The sequence below is a fragment of the Macaca fascicularis genome, chromosome 15 (genome assembly GCF_037993035.2).
Source record: "Macaca fascicularis isolate 582-1 chromosome 15, T2T-MFA8v1.1".
NCBI lineage: Eukaryota > Metazoa > Chordata > Mammalia > Primates > Cercopithecidae > Macaca > Macaca fascicularis.
In genome coordinates this window covers 85,731,132-85,756,255 of record NC_088389.1, presented here as the reverse complement: position 1 = coordinate 85,756,255, position 25,124 = coordinate 85,731,132, and the positions used below count along the sequence as shown (strand labels likewise).

Genomic DNA, 25,124 nt, shown 5'->3' with positions numbered 1-25,124 from the left:
CCAACCAAAGAATCCCACCTCCTCTCTGGCCTGTCGCTTGGAAATAACAACAGGATCTAGTCCCTTCATTCTTTTCTGTCCCTCTTCTTCCTTTAGCAGGCAGACTGCCATTACTGATGCAGACTCTGTCCTTTTGGGGGCTGAACATTCAAGAGTTGTTTCTCCAGAGAACAGCATTTCAATCTGCTGCAGACTGAAAATGCCTCTCAGTCCCAAGACAAGTTCCGAGAACCTGCCAAGGCTGGGGAGCTACACCTACTTTGCTACATTTTCCACATTTCCCTTTATCAAAACCAAATGTTCAGAAATACTGGCTTTTAGCTTTCTTTAATGTTTACTTTAATAAAATTAAAATCGAGTTTTTAACATTTTCATGCTGGCCAGAGCCAGCAACCTAATTTTTTCTCCAGAGAAAAGTTACAAAAAGCAAAGAAGAGAAAAGGGAATCTTGACATGGTTTCTCTGAAATATACACATGAGTTAAATGTGCCATCAGAGATGTTTATGGTAATGGCTATGACATCAAGGTAGGTTTCAACATCATTTTAAAGATTATCAACCTGCGGCTCTTCTGAGGTAGATTATTAATGCCTGATGAGTTTGAAACTGTCACTGACCATCTCTCTGCTACCTCTCTCTTTCCAGGTAATCAGTCATGTGTATCTGCCAGAGTAAGCTGCACCTTTAGAGTGAGCAGAATTGACTTTACCTTCTACCTAACAATAGAAATTTGGATATGCCACTTAACATCTCTAATCCTCAATTTTCTTACCTACAAAATCTAGATTTTCTTGTCTACAAAATGGAATAATACTTGTCACGTAACGGTCAGGAAAGTACTTTATTGGTACAGTGGGTATTTGCTGATTGTTTACCTAATACTGCTTCCCATCTTACCCCTTTATACAAATTGATTTTTATTAGAATATCTAGCCTTCCCACCCACCCCTCTCTTCCCCCAACCGTCATATTCTCTCTCCCACCTTCTTCCCTCACCATGTTTCAGGCTGTAGATTAAAAATATGAGCAGAAATTATTTGCTACTTCTCCCTTCAAGAAGGAACCTAAGAGCAGGGGCTCGACTTAGAGACTTGATTCTAACAAAGAGAATAAAGCAGAAGTAATGGTGTATAACTTCACAGCCAGGTCAAAAAAGGCAAAGGGGCTTCCTCCTTGCTGTCTCTCTTAGATAACTTGCTCTGCAAGATGCCAGCCGCCATTGTCCTAAGAAAACTCAAGCAGCCCCATTTAGAAGAAATAAGGCTTCTTGCCAACAGCCATTTGGGTAAATCATCTTGGAAGCAATGTCCAACTCAGTCAAATTTTGAGATGACTGTAGCCCTAGCTGGCAATGTGTCGGCACTTGCACAAGAGATTCTCAGCAGATCCCCCAGCTAAAATGCTCTGAAATTCCTAACCCATAGAAACTGTGAGACCATAAATGCCTGTTGTTTAAGTTGTGAAGTTTTGTGGTAATTTGTTACATAGCAAAAGTTAAGGAGCTCCAAGAATGGGGTTTGAACAACTGAAGTCAATTCTACAATTACAGTCCCATGGTCACAGTCCCTGGCTCAGAAGTAGACACATGATCTGAACTGATTCAATTAGGATAATCTTGGAACTTTTGTTCAGAAGGCTTGAATAGCCATTCTCTCCCTTCCCCCAAGATACATATAAAAGAAGTAGTGCATGGCCCAACTATGGTTGGCAGCCATTCTAAAACCATGAGAAAGACAAGTCTTGGGATAAAGTTGACACTGAATGGCACCGTATCACACAGACAGGGAAAGAAACAGGCTCTTGATGACACTATTCAGTCACAGGACCAACCACCCTTGAAGGTTGCTGACCTGAGTCCACAAATCCTCTTCCTTGATGAAACCTAATAGAATTAGTTTGTTTTTTTCCTATTATTTGCAACAAGAGGAGTCCTAAAAGAAACAATAAGCAACAAATCTGCATGCATAATATGCCCAAACTCAACTAGAATACTACAAAAACAACTATATACACATCAACAAACAATTTATTGATATCAGAAAAGCAGGATGAGGCTGGGCGTGGTGGCTCAGACCTGTAATCCCAGCACTTTGAGAGGCTGAGGCAGGTGGATCACCTGAGGTCAGGAGTTCAAGACCAGCCTGGCCAACGTGGTGAAACCCCATCTCTAATTAAAGTACAAAATTAGCCAGGCATGGTGGTGCACACCTGTAATCCCAGCTACTCAGGAGGCTGAGGCAGGAGAATCGCTTGAACCTGGGAGGTGGAGGATGCAGTGAGCCGAGATCACACCACTGCATTCCGGCCTAGGCGACAGAGTGAAACTGAGTCTCAAAAAAATAAAAATAAATAAATAAATAAATAAGAAAAACAGGACGACAAATAAGAAAGGATAACAGCATATGAGTGTGCAATTTTTAATTTAACTGCTCAACTTTCCAACTTACTTTTACCAGAGTGCATATAGTCCTTAGCAAGAAGAGATCTGAGATACTTTGTTTGGGGCTAGTTATTAAAACACTACCATACAGGAAATAGAAAACAAATTAAGGAAATATATTTTCATGGTTTTTTTTCTGTTTTAAAATATTATTTTAAAAGTTATTTAGAGATGGGGTCTTGCTATGTTTCCCAGGCTGGTCTTGAATTCCCACCTCAGCCTCCCATATAGCTGGGACTACAGGGATATGCCATTGCGCCTGGCTTCAAGGAAATATATTTTTGAATGAGCTGTATCATTAAGCAGCTAGAAAAGAGTAATAAACAAGAATGAAAAGTCGAATTAAGCTTAACAAATTATTATTATTTGGAGGATTATTTTGAAGGTAGAAGCTTCTCTAAAATTCAAAAGAAGAAAAACTCTTAATCCTATTTCAAGGCTTTCCCCACATAAAATTGTATGGATATGAAGCACAGCTTTGACAGTCATAGAACGCTATTACCTGCTTTGATGCATGGGTACTTCCTAGGGCACACTGTGCTAAAAATCAATCTTTAATCAAAACTGTTTTCTGATCAATTGAATTTGCATTTCAGTCAGCTACTGTGGGTTTAGATTCTACATATGGGAGCTTTCTGCTTATACTTCTATTTTCCCATTTTTTAAAAATATAAAAGATTAAAAAAAAGATAATTGACTTGTCAAGAGTTTCTAAGGAGTCAAAACAGAACTAGAAATGAGCTGTTAGTAGAGCTCTCACTTTTAGACAATGCAAAAAGTATTCTCTTCCTGACTCTCCTGATCTCAACATCTTTCCCCCTTATGCATGTACAGCACATAACCGTTTATTCATTCTTCCTTCCCAGATATTTACTCAGTCTGAACTATGTCCATGACAGTAAGTAACGGGAAAGAAAAAGTGAGAATTTCTTCTCTCAACATGTGTACATTTTAGATGTACAGAAAAGATACCCACATCAAATTTCATCACAGGAGACAAGCTCTTGGGTCAAACATGGTTAAGTGACAAATAAAATGAAGACATTAATAGTAAGTACTACATAAACCAAAATATTGAAGTAATATTTCAAAATAAACACAGGTGAGATTTAAGTTCGGTCTTTAGTGTATGTAGGATTTATATAAGTTAAAAGAAGTCAGAAAGACCAAGTGATATAAACCAAGGCAAGGAGGGATAAATTCTCAAAACCTTCTCCATGAGCTCTTGATTCAAATCAGTTTGACTGAAGTACAGGATTCCTAGAAGGAACATACAGGCATTTTAGAAAGGCAGAGGGGGCCCAGCAGCAAGTTGAAATAGGTAATGGATGGGAAATGGGACTTGGAGGCAGAAGACCAGAGTTCAATTCCAGCTCTACTATTTGGAGTTATGGGAACAGTTCAAAGTGGAGAAAATAATAGCAAGCTCACAGGGTTGCTAAGAAGTAAATAACATAATGAACACATGTTACATTACCATTAAATTATTATGTCAAATAACTAACTATAATTTTAAAAAAATGTAGGATAGTAAAAATGACAAAAGATTTAAGCTGATTCATGAGTGTTAGAAGCTGTTTCTTTCTCCCTTCTTTGCTTAATTGAGTTTTATTCCCAGAGCCATATAATAATGGGGTTAGGAGTGCCAGGCTTAGTGTAATATGTCACTTAACGTCATTTTTAACAATGGCTTCCTCAAGAGATGTTTTCAAGGATATATTCCATCTGGAACTCAGAAATTCATGGTTAGAAGTATTAACAAAAATAATTATAATAACTCACACTGTGGTAAGCACTTTGTATAAATTCTTTCATTTAATCCTTACAATAGCATCTCTAACGTAAAGGGATTTTCTTCATCTCATGAGGAAAGTGAGACCCAGAGAAGTTAAACGGTATAGAAAATAGCCTGTTGTATGGCAAGAGTGACACCACCTTGAAGCGAAACTGCCATGGTGACCAGTGTTTGACTCCTGCATACCAAGGTGTTCTGTAGCGAGCCCTGTAGTATAGATAATCCTTCATAAAGATGTTTACCTAACCTCTCCACTGGTAACAAGTTTCAGCAAGAAACTCTGAGACGTGACCAGCTACATGTCTTTATCCTTGCTACGTAAAGAATACTTTCTGGAGGGTGGATGCTGGGATCCACTGTCTTGTGGCCACCAGCAACATGGCTTCTGTACATAAGTCCCTGTTAAGCATTTCTTTCTGATAAACTGGATTTGTCAGCCTCTCTCTTCAGGCTCCCAGCTCCCTCAGTCTTTGGAGGTTGGTTTGCATATACCTGCTCACCATGGAACAAATGGCTTGCCTATTGCTCAGAGAAGTTAAGTGACTCCAAAGCCCACACTTAAAATCATTAAAATCATGGTTAATTGCCTCTTCTGTCTAGCTACTTTTAAAAGATTCTTGTATCCCCTTAGTTACTTTGGCTTTCATCAATAAATACATTCTAGCTACCTGAGCTTTAGATTTGTTTGAAATCTACATATAAATGGAAGCTTTCAGTGGGCAATACATTGAGGTTCTCCAAGGTCCTGCATTCCTCAATAGCATCTAATTTAGAAAGGGAAGTGCACATAATAGACATCTGCTGAATAAATAAAAAAGGAGGCGAAAGGCAGAAACCAGCTTTTATATTGCAGAACGAAGGAACCTTGCTCATTAGCTCATCCAATCCCAACAATAACCCTTAATATAGGCAGCCCATTTACAGAAGAAGAAAGTGAGGACCAATGGGATGAAGTGATTTATAGCCGATCACTCAGGATGTGAGAAGGGCTTCTGACAGACAGCACAGGCTTCTGTCCACCCTCATTGCTAAATGCCCAGCCAAAGAACTTGAATGTATCTGTTAGGAAATGAACGTCCTTGGGAGGTTCTGAGTAGGGGATTAAGATGCTATGAACATCTATCAAGGACCTTAATCAGGTAGTCTAATGTGGAAATAGAAAACATCAGAGAAAATCACTGACAAGTAGCCATCAGACAACTCTATACCAGCTTATTCATCCCTAATTATTAAAACAATAATAATAGCAAACAATACTTGTATATGTGTGCCAGGTGCTGGAAACTGTACATATGTATATTTAATTTTCACAATATATACTTAATTCTCACTACAAGTCTATGAGGTAAGTTGGACAATTATTAAGTCCATTTTCAAAAGGCAAAACTATGTACAGGTTAAGAAACATGCTCAAAGTCACAGTCTCATAGCCAGTGAGTGATAAATCTAGGTCTCTGACCCAGGTGGTCTGGCTTTAAGTCTGTGCTCCCAACCACTACAGTAGGCTGCTCTTTATTCATCTAACATGTTCATTCCACAAACATTTCCTGGGCACTCATTATATCCTAGAATATACTACGCCTCAGATGATAAATTAAAATCCATACCATGAAAGGATATTTTAAAATTATCTAATTTTGGACTTTTCTAAAGATCAACATAAACAGATTTTTAAAAAAAATCATTCATTATAAAGTATTCAACATACATTTAAATGTTTCATAATTAACAAATTATAGGGAAATGATTGCACTGTTAAATATTATAAACTCTTCAGGATTTAGGAGGAAAAGAAACTAAGAGCGGAAATCAGAAAGGGAAAGAGGAAGATGTCATCTCTCTTAAATGGCGACAGAATGAGGGATTCTCAAACTGAAGTGTATGGACTTCTTGATAGAAAGGTAAAAAGACTTTAGTAACTTCTTTTCTTTTTAACCACAACAGAAATAGTCCATCACGATAAAGACTCCTCTTACGTGTATAGTACAAGACTAGAGCGATGCATTTTTGTATATGGTTATCACTGTAAAAAACAATAGCAATAAAAATATCAATATCGTCAGGGTACTTTTTTCCCCTGAATACTTAACAGAATCTGACCATGTGCCAGGATAAAGGTGCTCTTATCATCTTCAATTTACAAATAAGGAAACTGAGGCAAAGAAAGATCATACAAGGTGTGAAGCGTGTACTTGATGAAACAAGGATTCAACCCAGACAGAATGACTCTGGAGCTGAGGCTCTCAAGCATCATACTGCACTGCCTCCTGGTTGGAGAGTGGCAATACGGACCACTCTCTTTCCTTCTGTCTGCAGCACTTCCTATAAATATTCTCTGACCTCCCTACCCCACCTCCTGCCTTCCTCTTCTTCCTGGGCACTTCACTGCTCTTTCAGCTTATACTCATGCTCTTCCATTGTCCACCTGCTTAACTGCATGAGCCTGAAGCACCCAAAAGCATTTATAGGTTTCTGTTCAGCAAACTATCTCTTAAAGGCAATCATCTGAGTCGAAAATTCACTTCTAAATATATGAGCTTTCCTATTTTTAAAGGACAAAACTATAATTTCTATTTCTTTATTTTTATTTCCTCCATAGCAGGACCTTAGTAAAGGAATCAATGGACAGATACCTAAATTTCCTAATTTGAAATAATGACAAAAGGGCAAGCTGGACCCCTGATAAAGTATCAGTTAGCACAGTAGTTTTCAAACTTAAATGTGCATCAGGCAGGTCTAATAACACATAAACTTCTGGGCCCAATCCTAGAGTTTCTTATTCAGCAAGTAAGTTTGAGTGGGCCCAAGTATTTGCAATTCTAACAAAATCTCAGATGATGCTGATGCTGTTAATCTGGAGACCACACTTTTGAGAACACAGTGAATTAGAACACTGATGTAAAGGAACTCACATCATTTCATTCCAATTCAAAGCAGATTTACCTTGGGAAGCTCCAGATGTTGCACATTTTTAAATGAACTGAGGTCCACAGCTGCATCAGAAGTAGTAACAGTTGGCTCTGTCTGACAGAGGGAAAGAAATGACAAAAAGGACAACTGCGTGTTAGGAATTTTGATTTGTTTAAATATAAGGGCCACTTATTCAAAATTATTTTATACATTATACAAAATTATTTTAATACATTTATTTTAATACACTATTGTTATTTTAATACATTTATTTATTTTAATATATTTTTGCTATTTTAACATTCTATGGAATTTATGAACATTATATTCTTTTCAAAATACTTATGAGGTGTAACTGGACAACAATCAGTTGAGAGCACAGATAGACCAAGTGGCTTGAAGACTGCCTGGATTTACTGTATAATGAAAACTGATGGCAGCCCAGCTACCAAATGGTGAAACTCACTGACAGAGCACCAGCAGAAACACCATTCATTATTCTTTACTGCGTTATTTATCAAGTGAATTGAAAACGTTAATGTTTTACCTGAACGTTATTAAAAATTCCTTAAGAGACATATTTAGCACAAGTAATATGAAAAAAATATATTACTTTATAACCTAGTTATCTTAAATAACCACATGGCATAGTTGAATGTTAGGAGCAGCCAGAATGAGACAATGATTTGTACATCTATCTTATATACACATAAGCTCTATTTTTATATATTGATTTAGGAAAGAATGTTTCTCTTCCTACAGCTATCCCCACTGATAATCACCAAAGTTCCTCTAATTTAAAGCTTTTCATTCTCTACTAACTCCTTTTATTCATCATACACATGTATCCAAAGCTTTCCTAAATCAAAACAAAACCACTCTCCCAATTCTCTATCACTCTCTAGCCACTGCCTCTCTCTCTCCTTGATTTCTTGTCCATCATTTGCCTTCTCAAAAACCACTAAAAGTCTCCTAGTTACCAAACCCAAAGGACTCTCTCTACTCATCCTCTTGCTGGATTCTTGCTACATGGCAGCATGTAGAGCTGTGGAGTGTACCCTTAAAAGACACTCTCCTCTGCTGCTCTGCCACATGCCCTCCTGGTTCTTCATAGCCTTGATCTCTTTGTTCGCCTTCCTCCTTATTGTTGCTACCACATGATTCTGCCCTTGGCCCTCTTTCTCTCTAAATGCTTTCTCAAGACCTCAGTTTCCGTGGCTTAGAAATGCCAAATCTGCATCTACAGGAAATCATCTCTAAACTGGAAACCAAATGTCCCAATGTAAACTTCTACCAGGCTATCCAACAGCCACTTTGTTCTTACCCTGCCACAAATAGAATGTACCATATTTTTGCAAATATCTTTCTGTATTTTCTATTTGGTAGAAAACAGCCATCCCTCATATCACTAAGTCAGACATCTGAAAACCTTGTATATCCTATCTGTTTTATTCTCCAGTCCAAAGAGCAATATCTGGTATAAGGCAGAGTACTCAGAAAATATTTGTTGGTTAAACACATCTTCAACCACTCATTTTTCCTCAATGAGTACATTTAGTTGGGGATGAAGTACTACCAATTTGGGTCTTAAACATCTGATGTAACCATTCCCTCTTCTAGCTTTAGTTCAGGTCCTCGTTAACTGTTTCCTGAATGATTCCAATAATTATCTTACTTCCTCTAACTTCTCTCCCCTGCTACTTCTGATTTTTCTCTACAGTACTGCCAGAGAAATTTTTAACTATACATTTCTCATTCTTTGAGCTCCACACTGTCTCAAAGACAAGGCTGGCACATGTTAGCCTACCAGTGTATTCCATGATCTGACCCTTTCCCCTCTAATATTGACCCTTTCCCCACCAGCTCCCATTCCCTGCCCCTCATTGCTCAGTGATGCTCTATAATTTTGTTCCCTGCATTGGCCAGAGTATCCACGCCATTACTCACTCCATGCCCTCTGCTTGCAACATTTTTACCCCCCAAATCTTCCAACATACACTTCATATGTAACCTTCCCTATAAAGTTTTATTCTCAATTTCTTTTCAGAGGCAGAACTGATAACTCTTTTCCCACCCTCACTACAGGCTACAAGTACTCTTCACATAAGTGGTATGCTTATTTCCATGAGCGTCTTCTTATACTAGGATTTACACTCCGTGAAGGCCAAGGATGTAACTTAGCTACCTCTAAGATCCCTCTCTAAGTGTTAGGTGATTGTTTGATTGAATTAATAAAGTGCACATCAATCAAGTCTTCCCAGAGAAACAAATATAAGTTACATATACCTCCTTATTTTGAAGATTTTCTGAGGTAGAAGGCAAAGGTTCTACTGCATTTCCAGGACATACGGCCATTTGATTCACTGCATCTTTATTTCTGAAAGCAAAAAAACAACAACCTGTTATAACATAATGGTATTATTTTCATTCTCTTACTTCAAAAGTCAGAAGGTTATCAGAGAAAAATTTTTAACCCCCAAAACCTGGAACTATGACACTTACATATTTACAAATATTTCCTTTTCTTTCTTTTTTTTGAGACAGAGTCTCTTTCTGTTGCCCAGGCTGGAGTGCAATGGCACAATCTCAGCTCACTGCAACCTCCGCCTCCCAGGTTCAAGTGAGTCTCCTGCCTCAGCCTCCCTAGTAGCTGGGACTACAGGCGTGTGCCACCATGCCCGGCTAATTTTTCGTATTTTTTCTTTCTTTTTTTTTTTTTTTTTTTAGTAGAGACGGGGCTTCATCATGTTAGCCAGGATGGTCTTGATCTCCTGACCTCGTGATCCGCCCACCTAGGCCTCCCAAAGTGCTGAGATTACAGGGCCCGGCCACAAATGTTTTATTTTCATTCAAAAGAACTCCGAGTAGAAATGCTAACAAAAAGTATTTGGTAAACTAGCAAAAGAAAAATGATCACCTGATAAAAATTATTTTCACTTTAGAAGGGGCACATTTAATGATTGATGAGGCATTCTGATGACTTCTTCCATATAAAATCTGACCATTGATCTGTGAGAAATAAATAGCATTAGTTGGGCCTGAAATTTTAGTATCATAAATTTTTATCATCCTTCCTCATTAATGAAAAGCACATTTTTTCTTCCTTTCAAATATATTTTATATTAAATGTTATATATTTTCCTCCCCAGAACATGAACCTGACTTTTCATGGTGAATAAAAGAATAGCTCATGTTTAAAGCCAGCATTAAAATAATGCACATGAAGTCTGACATCCATGGACTGCTGATAAAGAAGCACCACTTGGACCAACTGCAGGAGAGTAGACAGCAAATTTCCTGGCAGGCACTGGGCTCCCAGGATGCTCTGCACAAAATGAGGGCTCTGTGGAAAAACTTGTCACCTGCAAGACCATCCTGGGAAGTTCCTTACTGTCGTATTTCCCACTTAGTCTCAAAACTCAAGCCCTGGAAATAGGTCACTGGGAGAAGGAATGCTGGGTAGATTCAGGATTTAGGCAGCAAACTGTGCCTAAACAGTATAGTGCCTAATGCAAATGACTGGCTCAGTCATTCGGTCGTTTAGTCCCTGCCAACTGAACCTTCCATATCTATAGGGAAACATACTCAGCATGGGAAGAACATAAAGGCAGTATAAAATCATGTGGATCCCAGCCCGGGAGGGGCAAGGACAAACAACAGAAGCAAATAAAATTCTAAACCCTATAAAGTATGGTCCACAAATTTATTTTGTTTGGCAGGCTGAGTTACTGCTTGTTATTTAGCCTTAACCTTGACCCCACCCCACCTCACCCTCATCACTTCTCCCATTAGTGATTCAAGTTCCAGAATGTCCAGTGGGTCAGCCTCTGGGGAATTACTGGTCACTTGGCTTTTCAAAAACTCCTAATAAAAATGCAGCACACAAAACAAATGCTTTTGAAGTGTGAGCTTTATTACTATCTTGGGGCAAAAATTGTTTCTGGTGCTACACAGTCATGACCTTTTAATGGATGTTAATGGGAACATGGACTCTACTTAGTAGAAATTTGGTTTAGAGCCAGATTTGCTGCAATGCATCTATTTTATTAAGCAAGCAATGGCTTTCTCAGTCGCTATAAGGTATAGGTGATTTTCTGGAAACTGACGGTTCCATTACACTTATAAAACAAGAATAAATCCAAAGTTTTCCACAAAAACTTACCTCTAGAAGCTCATCTGCAATTTGTAATCGACCATCTTTTCCTGCAGCTCCATTTGGATCAATCCCCACTATGAAGACACTCATCCTGGATCGGTCTTTGTTCCCAGCAAGACTTAGGCCCAAACCACTATGACCTTTCTCCAGTTCAATCATATGCAGCTCACCTGTTAGGGTTCCATAACGCTCTCTGATATTTTCTACATACAACAACAACAACAAATACATATTTAAAGTTAATTTACAGTCAAATGCTTTACTGTGGAAAGCTATTTAGTTTTATCTCAAAAGGGCAGTATTTAGTACCAAAATGTAATCTTTGTCAGTTAAAAGCTAAATAGACTAGTCACTTGGGCATCAGAACTGGCTTCCTGGAGGACCCAAACTTTGAGGAATTTCTTTGCATCTAGGGTGCAGAGAGCACAATGTCTGATTAATCAGTTCACCTTGGGGTGGTTATGCCAAAGAGAAGTAATTCATATTTACAAACTCTCTTTTTTTTCCTTTTTTTTGAGACGGAGTCTCGCTCTGTCACCCAGGCTGGAGTGCAGTGGCCAGATCTCAGCTCGCTGCAAGCTCCGCCTCCTGGGTTTATGCCATTCTCCTGCCTCAGCCTCCCGAGTAGCCGGGACTACAGACGTCCGCCACCACGCCCGGCTAATTTTTTGTATTTTTTTAGTAGAGACGGGGTTTCACCATGTTAGCCAGGATGGTCTCAATCTCCTGACCTCGTGATCCGCCCGTCTCGGCCTCCCAAAGTGCATATTTACAAACTCTCAAAAGACTATGATTAAACCAGAAACTTGATCACTTGCAGAGGAGAACAGAACTGAGGCATCCAGAATATCTGTGTTCACTGAACAGTGGGAGCTTTTCTCCCATTGGAATATCAACATTGTATATCACATCATGTTGGGCAGTTTCTGGGTAGATACATGCAAAATGAAGGGAATGAGCTTCCTTTTTGCACAGAGCTATCACGCCAGGACAACTTGATATATGTATCCCAGCTTTGGGACACATTTCCTAATTAGATGACACCATTTACATCTCCTACCCCACATCTTCAAGAGGTGATGGTTATTGTGCACCCTATTTAATCTATGAGGGCTAAGGCCTCACGTAGGTGCTCCAGTGCACAGCCACAGATGAGCAACCAGCCAACAGCCAGCATTACTTGCCAACCATGTGAATGAGCTGTCTTGGAAGTCCAGCCCAGCTGGGCCCAGTCACCCACTGCCCTTTGATAGATTAATAATAAATTATTGTTTTATGCCATTACATTTTGGGGTGGCTTCATAATAGAAAACCGAAACATTCCAGTTCACATTTTCCTCAAGACTACATTCTGACCACACTGATTGTTAGCAATACACTCTAGCGTCACTGAGAACAGACTGAGAAACCTACAAACTTTACCAGTCATCTTAGAAAGTGTTACTGTATGGCTAATGGGCTAATGTCATGCATTCTACATTGATTCCTAACTGCATCAACCTCATAAACTATTTCCTGATTCCCACAATATAGCAGCACAATTTTTATGTTCTGTACTTCCTAAAAAGATGTACTACAGCTTTCTTAAAGGAAATAATTTGATTTTTAAAATAAAACTTTTTAAAACAATGACATTGATAACTTTGGGCTAAATTTTAAGTATTTTTCCTGTAAAATGGTATTTGCTTAGAAAACAGAGACTCCCTATTGGTCCTAAGAACGGCTGCCTATGAAAGCCTGCTGGGCACCAGGCGCTGTGCTTAGCACTCTTTTGGCACTGTCTAATTGAATGTTAGCAACCTGAGGGAAGAACTCCATTTTAAAAAGAGAGATAATAACTAGGCTAAAGCTTACAGACAGTTAAACAGTTTAGTCAATACCTAAAGTTTTTGTCTCCACAATTATACTACATCACCATTCTGGTATAGAAAATGCACCAGAAGTTCAAGGTGTGATATCAACAGCAGCCACATTTTACATGAGGAATCTGAGGCCCAGAAAGGGGTGGTGACTTGTTCAAGACACAGAGTGGCATAGCTTCTGAGAGAGTGCCCTGTCCTTATTAATTCTCATACAAAAGGCAGAGTGAGCTTTAATAGCACTTTTAAAGGAAAGGAAGAGTATGATTTCATGCTTCAGGAATGTATGCTGTATTCAAGCAAAACAAACACCATTTCTTTCCACACAGAACTGCAGTATATATTACAAAGCTGCAACATACTTATTTATCCAGGGTACAATCCTTGAGAAACTCAGAGCTATTTTAATACCTCTTATAATTAAATGCATCACAAAAAGACAACTTACTCCAGCTGTAACCAAACTCATCCTCTTTGTCCACATCTTGTGAGGTTTTGCTTGCAGATGACTGTGTGTGATCACTACCCATTTCTGCAAAGGCTGAAGGAGGGGGTGGGGGCACACTGCACAATGGAGCCTTCTCTGGCTCTGACTCTGACTGACTGGGTGCCTGCGGGAACAAAAAGAATGCAGTGGGTTTGTGCAGTCTAAGGAAGAAAACTTCAAGAAGAAGAAATAAGATTATAATGTCAAAAACAAAGACTGGCTTTAAAATAACTAACAAATAATGGAAAGCTCATATATGTATATAATATATATATAAAATAACAAATAATGGAAAGCTCATATATATATATATCTAACAAATAATGGAAGGCTCAGATTGTTAAATATTTTATATAATACATATATGATATATATATAAAAACATATATATATGAGCTTTCCATTATTTGATATTTTAAAGCCAGACTTTGTTTTTGACATGATATTCTTATTTCCATATATATCTATTTATACATATAGATAGATAAGAAATATTAGATGGGATTCAGGCAAAGTTTAAATATATTAAACTAAGTAGTATCAAAGAATAATTCACTAAGCTTTTATTTGCTATTTTAAGCCAATGAATTAATGAATTTGAAGGCTTAAATGACTTGGTAGAAAACTGAACTTTTCCTTTTAGAAAAAAATGTCATTCAAAAGTTATAACGTTTGGGTCTGGGTAAGATTTGAGGCATGTAGAAAAATCTGCCAAGAAACTGCAGAAAAAAAAAATTAACAAAGAAGTTGCCCTTCAAAGCTTATTAGTGAAACTAAACATAAATAATTATTTATTGCTACCTGAATCCTCTCTCCACATGATTCTCTTAACAAATCCAGGACAGCAAGTATCACACATGCAGGCTTGTCTACCAGGGAGCCAGTTTGTTAGCACAGAGCACACACTCGGATCTGAGAGGCATGGTTTTAAGAACACCAGCTTTCCCTTGCCAAGGCAGATCACAAGATAAATGAGGAAACACAGAGGCTCCTTAATAGAAAGCCAAAGTGTAGCATACTGGCTGTCACTTAGGGTCATAGGTCCTATTTCAAAAAAAAAAAAAAAAAAAAAAAAAAACGACTTGGCATCATCAAGTTCTTATATTGCAAAAATAATTCCAGTTTTTGCCATTAAAACTCCAATTAATTTTGCACCAACCTAATATTATAGATGATCAAACAGAATGCTAAGAGTTTGAAAGGTCTTTAAGTCACTGAGTTCATTTTATTCATTTTGCAGATGAATAAACCTTTTGAACCTGAGGCTATAAGAAGTGAAAGTTTTTGTTTCAAATCAAACAGTGGTACTAGACTTCTTTTTGCTTAACTCTTAATCCAGTACACTTTCCATTATATCATGATGTCTCCTCCAACTTGCATAAGTAAGACAGTACCTAACTCAAAGGTCAGGGACATCCAGCTAAAGTTCTAACCTTGTTACGAAGCTGTCCCTGATGCCTTGAACCTATGGTTTTCCTATATATCTTTATTTTACTTTTTTACTGCATAAGAATTCCTCTGATACAATGTTTTATTATGTATGTTTATATCTAGAAAAACATTTTTTTAAAACTGACTTCTTATAAGGATACATTAAGTGATAAACATGCACAAATTACTTAGCAATTATTTATTGGTGCCAAGAATTAGAATACCTAAAAAGATATCTAACACTAGAACTATCTGAGACTGAATGTGACCTTTCTTTGTTGATTCAGAAAGCACTCAATTTCTGGCAAAGCAAAAAGCTGACTGATAGGGATTTAAGGGCCTAAGTGTCAGATTACAGAATCTGCTATATTGAAATGTACAGTCTATACGTCATTGGACAAACAGATGAAAGTTACTAATGTAAATGGAACCCTTGTCATCTTCCCAAATGCTGTGCCATAAATGTCTCAAATAAATAATATACCAATAAAAGCGAACAAACACACACACACACAAAACCCTCATTTGATCCAATCAAGTTTCATTATCATAGTAAAAGGAGCAATATATGCACTTTAGAATTTTTCTGGCTAAAAAAATTTACTTCTCTGTAACAACAGAAAATGTTATCAAGCATTGATTAAGTCCATTCCATTTTTTAAAAGTAGAACAAAATCTAATTTAAACTTCCCATAATTTTAACAAATCTAAAGATGACATTTTATAGATCTTGCTGCATAATTTTTCTGAGCTGTTATTTTAAGAACAAACAAACAAACAAAACCTGCTTATCTGAAAAACTGTCTGGGATCTCAGGCACAACATTTTCATACTGTGAGTAAACCAAAACCTACCTGACTAGTAAAACCAATATAAGCCTCTATTTACTTGAGGGGCAATCAGGTGTTACATTTTCATATCCCTGACACCCTCATTCTCATCAAGATCATGTATCTGCCTTGTTAGTGACACTTTTTAAAAGGTACTCATGAAAATATAGCTCTTTAACAAAGATTGCTTAGCCTTCATTGTCAAAAATGCAATGTATACTTGAAATCACTCCATGCCGTGTATGTACATATCAAGTACAGCACACACATAAAGCACACTGTAACACACCCACATACGAAAATTCCACACTGACACAAACCTTAAAGGGTATGGGAGCAAAAGGGTTAGTTGGGGAACAACAGAAGATAATTCTACTTGAATTCTGTAATTCCTATAGCAATAGAAAACATATTGCTTCAGATATAGCACCTTTGGTTATCCATATCAATAACATGGCATTTATTACAATAACATGGAAATCTGATGAATATTCATAAAGTGTTTCCTGAAAAAAAAATTGTTGACTGCTTTCTTCCTTTTCATGATTAAATTATGGTATATAAATTATTGTAAATTTTTGTTTCAATTTTGGTTTTATAATTTCATCAGAAAATGAGAAGATCCAAGTATAGATTTACGAGCATTGAAACAGTTACGTTTCCTGATTCAGGCAATTACATGGGCATGCTTCATGAATATTCAATAGACTCCTGCATGTACACATACACAATTATTTGTGCAGTGATTAACTCATGGAAGAGCTTTTATGATCACCTTGTAGAAGTCTTTAAAGGATTTAAATCCCAACACATGGTTTTAAAGAAATTATGTGTGAACGTAGCACACATTTGGCAACTAACAAAAATTTAAATATCAGAAATTTTAAATCACACCAAAATGAAAGAAAAGCATTGGACTCATGATTCTCCCTTACTCTTCAGAAGGGCCATTTAATTTCAGCAATAAAAATAAATATTCTCTGGCAGGAAAATGTGCTTAAGAAAGGATTTGCATGCCCACTCCAAACAGCTTTGAGGGTTTTTTTTTTTTTCCTGCCCAAATGTAGTAAATAGTGAACTGGGACAAAGACACAGCAATAACAAAGAACAAAACATTTGCAAAAGGCAACCAACAGCAAGACAATGGGCATTATCCAACCTTGTCGGCGTTGATTTGTAGAGAGTCAGCAAATGGGTTAGTGCTGCTGAAGTTGTACTTAGGGTAAAGGTTGTGCGGCAAGGAAGGCAAAGGGGATTTCTAAAAGGAAACAGAAGAGGCGCTGAACGCAAAGGAAATGTATTGAAAACAACTCAGTTTTAAAAGCAAAGCACATACTGATTTAAAGAACTGCCTGTGTGAAACTAGATCCTATCAGATCCAGTCATTAATAGCAACATCTTAAAACAGTCTGGAACTAAAGATTTGTTTCTGATGACCTAAATCTATACCTGAGTCTAAATCAGGTCACAAACCACACAGGAGACTAGTTGTCAAAGTGATTCCAAATTTCTTTTATTTTTGCTCAGTGACTGCAGTATTACTAACAGAGGCACATATATTTTGCCCATCTTATATATTAATACACGTTTCATGAATATCAGTAAACATGTCCAAAATTAAAACCACACAAGTTTTTAATTTACATCTAAAAGCTAAATGTTTTTTTAAAATAATCTGTCTAGAATGCAAATTATAAATTGGTCTGCTAGTTCATTGGTAACCTTCATTATTCTTTTATTTTGTCTCCCAGTAAGGAAACTTTCATATTTTGACTTGATATTGACAGTGCTTCAGAGCAATTGTATTTTTTAACTTAAAAAATCAATAATTTATTAAAAAATGAACTCCTGTACAGTGGTGTTCTCTATTTCTGCCCAGTTTTTGTGGAGGTAGGAACATGGAGATTCATGTTTTAAATAAATTTCCTATAAAATTGCCCACATTATTGGAGAATTTATGAGGCTTTAGACAATATTTGAAGTCCTGCCTTACAGTGTTTCTCAGAGGTTTTGTGGCTTGCCAGTAATAAGCCCTGAGCCAGACTGTTAGAGTTGAAAATACATATTAAAGCCAGGATGACTGCCAGATAGAATTTAGCATTTTCATAGTTAAAAAAAAAAAAAGTAATTTCCTTAGCACAATAAATTCTTCTCCTTCTTTTCACACCCGCTATCTTTTTCTTTTATTGACTGTATCTTTCAGGGGAAATTGCAGACATTTAAAATTCATTTTGGCTCCAATTAAATGTTTGTGTTACTTCTCTCTATAAAAAAGCCCCACTGGCAGGCGTCAAGTATAGGGAGAGGTTGTCATGTGACACCACCCTGTATGGGAGAACACTCTGGAAAGACTCTATCCTCAGTATGCCTGCACTAAAGCTTATGCCACATTACCCTTTCAATCTGCTCTTCTTGCAATGTTTTTCCTACAGAGGGAAGACAGGAAAAGAAATGGGCACAATGACATTTCTGCTCATCTCAACTCTCTCTCTGCTTTTCAGTTTAAAATGTCAACTCCTGCTTTACAAAAGAGAAGATCACAAATACCAAGACACATGACCATTTATTAAGGTGGAAGAAATGACTAGGCAGAGGTGACAAATACATCCTAGGCAAAACAATTCAATGCTATGGAAGGTGGAGATTATTTCTAATCTCCCTACATGGGACTTTTAGGTTTCCAGTGTACTGTATAATTCTGTAGAACACTAGAAAACAAAACTAGCAACAAATGGAATATTTAAAGAAAGCTCTAGTTTATAATTTTTTATTACTTTTGTTTTCTTTTCAATTTGCAGATCTTAGAGGATTAGAATTTGGCCCTGATAGCAAAGTGTAAAAGTATAGCATAGGCACAGCAGATACAATGGTAGATTACTCTATTATTAGGAAAAGATTTTTAGAAACAAACTATTTCTTGTTAAAAAATCAATGATGATACTTCTGTTTATAGTCTCAAGGGCTGAGAAAAGCGGAAATATTAACAATGAAGCAGCACAGGGAAGACAAAAACATTCTCTGGTCTATATTAAATAAGGCCCACCTTTCAGTGAGAAAATGCGGTCAGACTGAATTCTGTGAAGGGTCATACAGGTGAAATTATCAGGGCTACTTCTGGAAGTTTCTGATTCGTGAAGAGCCTAAGGGCCAACGCAACTGACTGTCTTTTCACCTTACGTTTAAGATTTCCTAGGAGCTTTATCCTACAACTACAGATAAAACAATTATCAGTAAGAGACTTTTAAGTATGTGCATTTGTGAGTGTCCCTTTTAGATTACTGGAGACCTAATTATTTCCATAAGGAAATAAATCATTGAAACAAAATATATCTCGTTTTAAATGCAAAATTAATTTTAATTTTCTAAAGCAAAATAAGTATGACTTGACTAAATATGTCATTTATAACAAGATTTACCCTGGAACAACCGCTATAAAATCAGGTATCATTATACCTCAGAGAGTAAAATAAGAGTATTTTCCAGGTATATGAGACAAGATCTTCCCAGCTCATTGGAAAATGTGCCTGACACTGAAAGGAATATTTGTAATTTTAAGTTTTTAAAGCAACATTGAGAATCACTATTCAGCAATTTATAGTATTGTCCCAAATGATGTAAAAGTTGTAAATTATAAATAAAACAAAAAAAAGGACTAAAACCCACCCACAAAAAATAGCTTTAACTTAAACACCCATTTAACATTATTATGTTGTGTCTATGTTTAACACACAAATGGAAACAAATGTAAAAGGATTTAGAGTTATTTAAACAAATAGAATAGTTCTGTAAAGAATGCAGCATGATGCAGCCCTACCATTTGGCAAATTTTCTTTCTGAATGGATAATTATTACCTAACAATAAACAACTGAATGATTAAAAATTGTAGATGTTGAAGTGCTTACATTAAAAACTACTAGATTCACTCTTACAGTAAACCCGGAACAGAGTTACACCTGTCTTCACAACAGAAGGGCCAGTAAAATAAATCTGGTCACTTTACAGTCCATGCATAGAATATTGATAAGTTACTTTGACAGAGTTCATCTAAAGAGCTGTTGGTTATTTTCATATTTGAACCTTAATATCTTAAATTCTTAATTTCAGAAGTTAAACTGAGCCCTAGTATCTTAAATTCTTAACTTTACAAGTTAAATTAAATGTATTTTGCAGGTAAAATTACATATTTTAAGTTTTAGATGATACCTTCAACTTCCCTCACATATGTTGATATTTTTGTTTTAAAGACAACCAACCCTAAAAACTAGTAAGCAGGTAATTCAAAGAGAATCACTATGATGGAGGTTGTTAACTTAAACCCAAAAAAGGAGCCTGTAAGTGCTTCAGGATATCTAGGAAATGGTATGCAATTTTTGAATGGATGTGTATGTTTCTAAAGAACTTTCAAAGGGGTATGTGAATCCAATATGCTTAATAACTGCTGCATATGAATTTTTTTTTTTTCCCATGAGGCACAAAGAAGGAGTAAAAAAAACAGTTTTAAACTCTTGGCATAATTTTCATCTTCAGCATCAAGTCATATCAAATCCAAAGCCTTGCTCTGTATTTTTGTTAACAACAATCATTAAATGTAACTTACATTTTCTAAAATGTTTTTGAAAGCTATTTTACCTGTAGTGACTGATGGCAAAATGGGTTGGCAGGTTTCTGTCCACCAATAGCTACACAGTGATGAAGAGCTACACAGTGATTGTGGCTAGAGTACAGTAATTATGAAATCACTTGTAAACAAATCTACCCTGTGCAAATTTAACGTTCAGTGGGATACACAAATACATGAAAGATCATTCACAGATGATTATGGGATTGCATAAGCAGGAGATTCTGTCTAGAGAATAAATTTCGAGAAAATGTCATTTATTTGGCTTCTAAGGGGCTCCACTAGAGATCACCGATGATTAATCTGAATTATGATGCCACATTCCTTTTAATAATTTGTGTATTTTGTGATTAAAATGAATACTAATAATTAACCATCTAGATACCTAGAGATACTGATAAATCCTACTTCTGTGTATATTCAACAGACCTCAAAAGTCTTTATTAAACATGGTGGAAGGGATTTCCAGGATAACTCAATTTCTGAGAAAGCAAAACAAACTTTTAACAAGTCTTCTGAGATTTGAAAAATCACTGTCTTTGCTCATACAGACAACTTGGCCCTTGATACATTAGATTCCAAGTTGAACACTGTTTGGATATGCCTACCTTGCCCTTTGTGTTCGCTTACCCTTGATCTGTTTATAATGCTCTGTACCATAAAGACTACAGGGTTGCCTGCTTTCCGAATGGCTTCCACAGCTTGTTCATGGCTTGCATCTCTGAGGTCCATTCCATCCACCTGCAATGGAAGGCCTCAGCTTAACATTTCAAGAATCTATAGAACAACAAAAAAATGTGTGGATATGGAGTTTTAGGGGTACTTGGTTAGACTCCTAGAAAATCTGTTTTAATATCAAAAATAATTGAGACTACATGTGAAGCTGCAGAACATTCTGTCTGTCCAGCAGACTTGTGGTCCCTTGCTTTGGACACATATCTCTGTCTCCAATAATTAGTTCAAGTCATAATTAGTTGAAATGAAGGCTCTGCTTCTTCATTCCTTACATTGCTCAGCTGCTCCTTCAAATTAAAAAATCAGTATCATTAACGAAATAATATGAGCGAACTATCTAGCAGCACTGTCTTCATCATGAAAGTCACCGTACTAATTTTCTTCTAATACATTATAGGGTGGTTTGGGAAGTAAGGGGTGATGCCTTGTGTAATTCTCTCTGTACAAGGAAACTTGAAGTTCAAAACAAAATTCTGATATCCAGAAAAATCAGATAATGGTAAGGTTAGTTTTGCAAAAGAGTCCTTACAGTAGATATGACAGGAGCTGGAAGCTAAGAAACTGTGTTTATTTGTTAGTAATTCTTACATAGTTTGACAATGAAAGTTATCTTGTAAATTTTGTTGATCATGGCTTGCCTGAGTAATGATCAACTCAGCTTACACACTTTATGAATAAGAAGGAAAATAGTGTAAAAAGCCAAATGCTAATCCTATCAGAAAACTATAGGATGTTAGTGTCATTTTATCATTTCCAATTACCATGTTATGATATATACAACAAAAGAGTAAACCCACAGTGGACACAATTCTAGAAAAGAACATTATTAGATCTTTGCACAGAACATTACCACCTTTAAAAGAATTATATAGATTTAAATAAAAACCTCCCTCAGGTTGATAATTAGATGACAATATTTTTTTCAGTGCATATTAAAATAGCTTCTAACTCTTTTGTAGAACAAAAGTCAGTATTCACGTCTACCATATGTCTACTATATATTCCATTCATGGAAAAATTTAACAGGATGTTAATTATCTTTCCTCAAGTCCAAAGCATTCCATTCTCAGAATGGAATGATTTGCAGATCTGCACTCACCTAGTCTACATACATTCTGAGAAACTCTTAGTAGAGGCACGCTTTAGAATCCTTGGGATTACAGAGGACTGAGGCTTCCTACATACTAGAAAAGCCCTTGCAATATGGCACAAATCATTGCTAAATTGCATACAGTATTTTAAAATGCATAAAAAAGTTCTTTCTTTTCCATTTTAAAGGGGAGTTTTAACTTTTTAAATATATTTAAACAACATTTGAGAGCAAATTATAACCTTTCCTGACTATAAAAAAAAAAAATCTCTTCTTCTATTTAGGTCAAAGGTATTTAATAGTGAGGTATGTGTAAAATAAACTTCTTAGTGATAATCCAAAATGTGAAATTTTAGGTAGTGTCCTACATAAAGGAGTTTGTTAAAACGGTTCTAAGATATCATCTAATGAAAGAATGCAGGAGAGAGAAAAAGCCTATCATTCTTCCTTATAAATGGTCATCAAAAAAAGGACTTAGTCCCTGTTTTCTCTCAGGTCCCAATCTTCTTCCATCTAAGGCTCTCAAAGACAGTCAGTCAATGAAGGAATCAATCAATCAATCATCAAAATGTTCATTTTAAAGTCATGGTTGATATGTTATAATCTTCTTCTGAACAATTAAAGTATTCCAATGTGTAAGTTATATGGGTTTAGAAAATGAGAGTCACTTGTATAAAGTAAATATAATGGTCATTACAGTGTTAATAAAATTATCTTTATTTAGAAGTTGTCTCTTTTAGTCTACTCTGTAAATCCTGAAAACTCAGAAAATCTGGGTCAGGTACTCCTTTCTCTATCCTTCTAAATAAAATTATGCTTATCCCGATCAAATAATTTATCACACTGTTCTGAAGTGACTTGATTACTTGTCAAGTCTGTCCCACTTGGCAGGCAGGCACAGTGCCTTGTTTACTGTGGGATGCCCAGAGCCTGTTATAGCACCTGGAATGCAACAGCTGTTCCAGGAATATTTGTTGAGTAAATGAGTGAGTGACTTATGAGAGGAGAGTCTATTTAAAATATTGAACTTTGCTTTGAATTAAGAGATTACACACAACTTGACATGCTTCTAACACATAACAAAATACACATACATGTGCACACACATGCACACAGGCACACACACAGAGCCTTCACTGATGAACACAGCACTGAAAAGGAGCGAGATCCTGGCTTTGACTAAGAAAGATTTACATGAAAGGTAACTGAGGTCTCAGCATTAAATATTTTACTAAAACAGACTCACTTGGGGAAAAAAAAACACACAGACACTCATCCAACAAAGTTTATCTGCAATGAAATGATAATAATAAAGTATTTCTTGAAATACAACCTCATTAATAACTTAATTATATCTACATTTTGTGTGTGTACATATACATACATTGTATGTCTATATAATCTTAATTCAAATTTTTTCCCTGAGAATTGTGCTTTGTTCTTTCAAACAGAACATAATTATTTTACCTTGGAGCCAATTTTTTTAAATGGTTGGCTTTATCTCCAAACACCAGTCTCTATATCAAAACATATAATCTGTCATTATATACATAAGAGAAAATTATGTATGAAAATAAACAAATAAAAAGAAATAATTTAACCACACACATATTTTACTCGAATGCTGGGTTGAGTAACTAGTATGAAGATGACAATTCCCTTGGTACAAAGGATGGAGCAGGTGAAAAATTTTAGCACAGAAAGCTCACTGGAGGGTACCTCTACGATTCTATCTCCAGGTTTCAAGGTTCCATTTTTGCCAGCTGGACTATCTTCCAGAACATGTTTGATGAAAATGCCCCTCATCACTTCTCCGTTGCTTAGACGACTCCCCATCCCTCGTCCACCAACAATGCTGATGCCTAAGGATTTGCTTGGTTCTCTCCAGAGTTCCACCCTAAAAAATAAATAAAATTTTCAACTCTTAGGAAAAATCGTAAGGGTAAAGCTTCATGATACTGGATTTGGCAATGGTTTCTTATATATAACACCAAATGCACAGAGAACAAAAGAGAAAATAGATAAAATGTACTTTATCAAAATTAAAAACTTTTGTTCATTAACGATACTCTCAACAGAAAGGAAAAAAAATATTTGCTAATCACATATCTGATAAGGGATTCATATGCTGAATACAAAGGGAATTTCTAAAACTCAACAACAACAAAAAAAACAAGTGGTATAAAACACAGGCAGGTGTCTTGAATATATATATATATATATGACCAATAAGTACATGAAAAGATGTTTAACATCACTAAATATTATGGAAATACAAATAAAAAGCACAATAAGATACCATCTCACATCCAACAGGATAGCTACTACCTACTAAAAAAAATCACACACACACAGAAATTAATAAGGATGCAGAGCATTTGGAACCCTTGTGTACTGTTGGTAGAAATGTAAAATGGTGCAGCTGCTATGGAAAAGAGTATATAGGTTCCTCAAAAAATTAAAAATAGAATTATCATATGATTCAGCAATTCCACTTGTGGGTATTATAACCAAAGAATTTAAAGCAGGATCTCAAAGAAATACTTATACACCCATGTTCACAATAGCCAAGACGTAGAAGCAAACCAATTATCTATCAAGAAATGAGTAGATAAAATACTATATACATTCAGTGAAATATTATTCAGCCTTAAAAGAGAAGGAAATTCTGAAACATACCATAATATGAATAAACCTTGAAGACATTATGCTAAGTGAAGTAAGCCATCTAAGTAAAATAAAGGACAAATGTCATTTAATTTCACTCATATA

At 36.2% G+C, this 25,124-nt stretch overlaps 1 protein-coding gene across 33 annotated transcripts in view; it reads right to left on the bottom strand.

Moving 5' to 3' along the window:
* Positions 1–25,124, bottom strand: part of MPDZ (multiple PDZ domain crumbs cell polarity complex component) — a 174,323-nt gene that overhangs the window by 21,933 nt on the left and 127,266 nt on the right. For 13 of the 33 annotated variants that reach the window (XM_045373236.3, XM_074015756.1, XM_074015754.1 and 10 more), the window contains 8 exons: positions 24,072–24,249; positions 21,158–21,268; positions 17,068–17,166; positions 13,609–13,771; positions 11,308–11,504; positions 10,063–10,154; positions 9,432–9,522; positions 7,179–7,259 (listed from right to left, as the gene is read on the bottom strand). In XM_045373236.3, the coding sequence (XP_045229171.2) occupies positions 7,179–7,259; positions 9,432–9,522; positions 10,063–10,154; positions 11,308–11,504; positions 13,609–13,771; positions 17,068–17,166; positions 21,158–21,268; positions 24,072–24,249 (1,012 nt within the window). Of the gene's footprint in view, positions 1–7,178; positions 7,260–9,431; positions 9,523–10,062; positions 10,155–11,307; positions 11,505–13,608; positions 13,772–16,097; positions 16,301–17,067; positions 17,167–21,157; positions 21,269–24,071; positions 24,250–25,124 lie in introns of those variants that run through there. The other 20 variants (XM_074015764.1, XM_074015770.1, XM_074015763.1 and 17 more) reach the window with 3 other exon arrangements.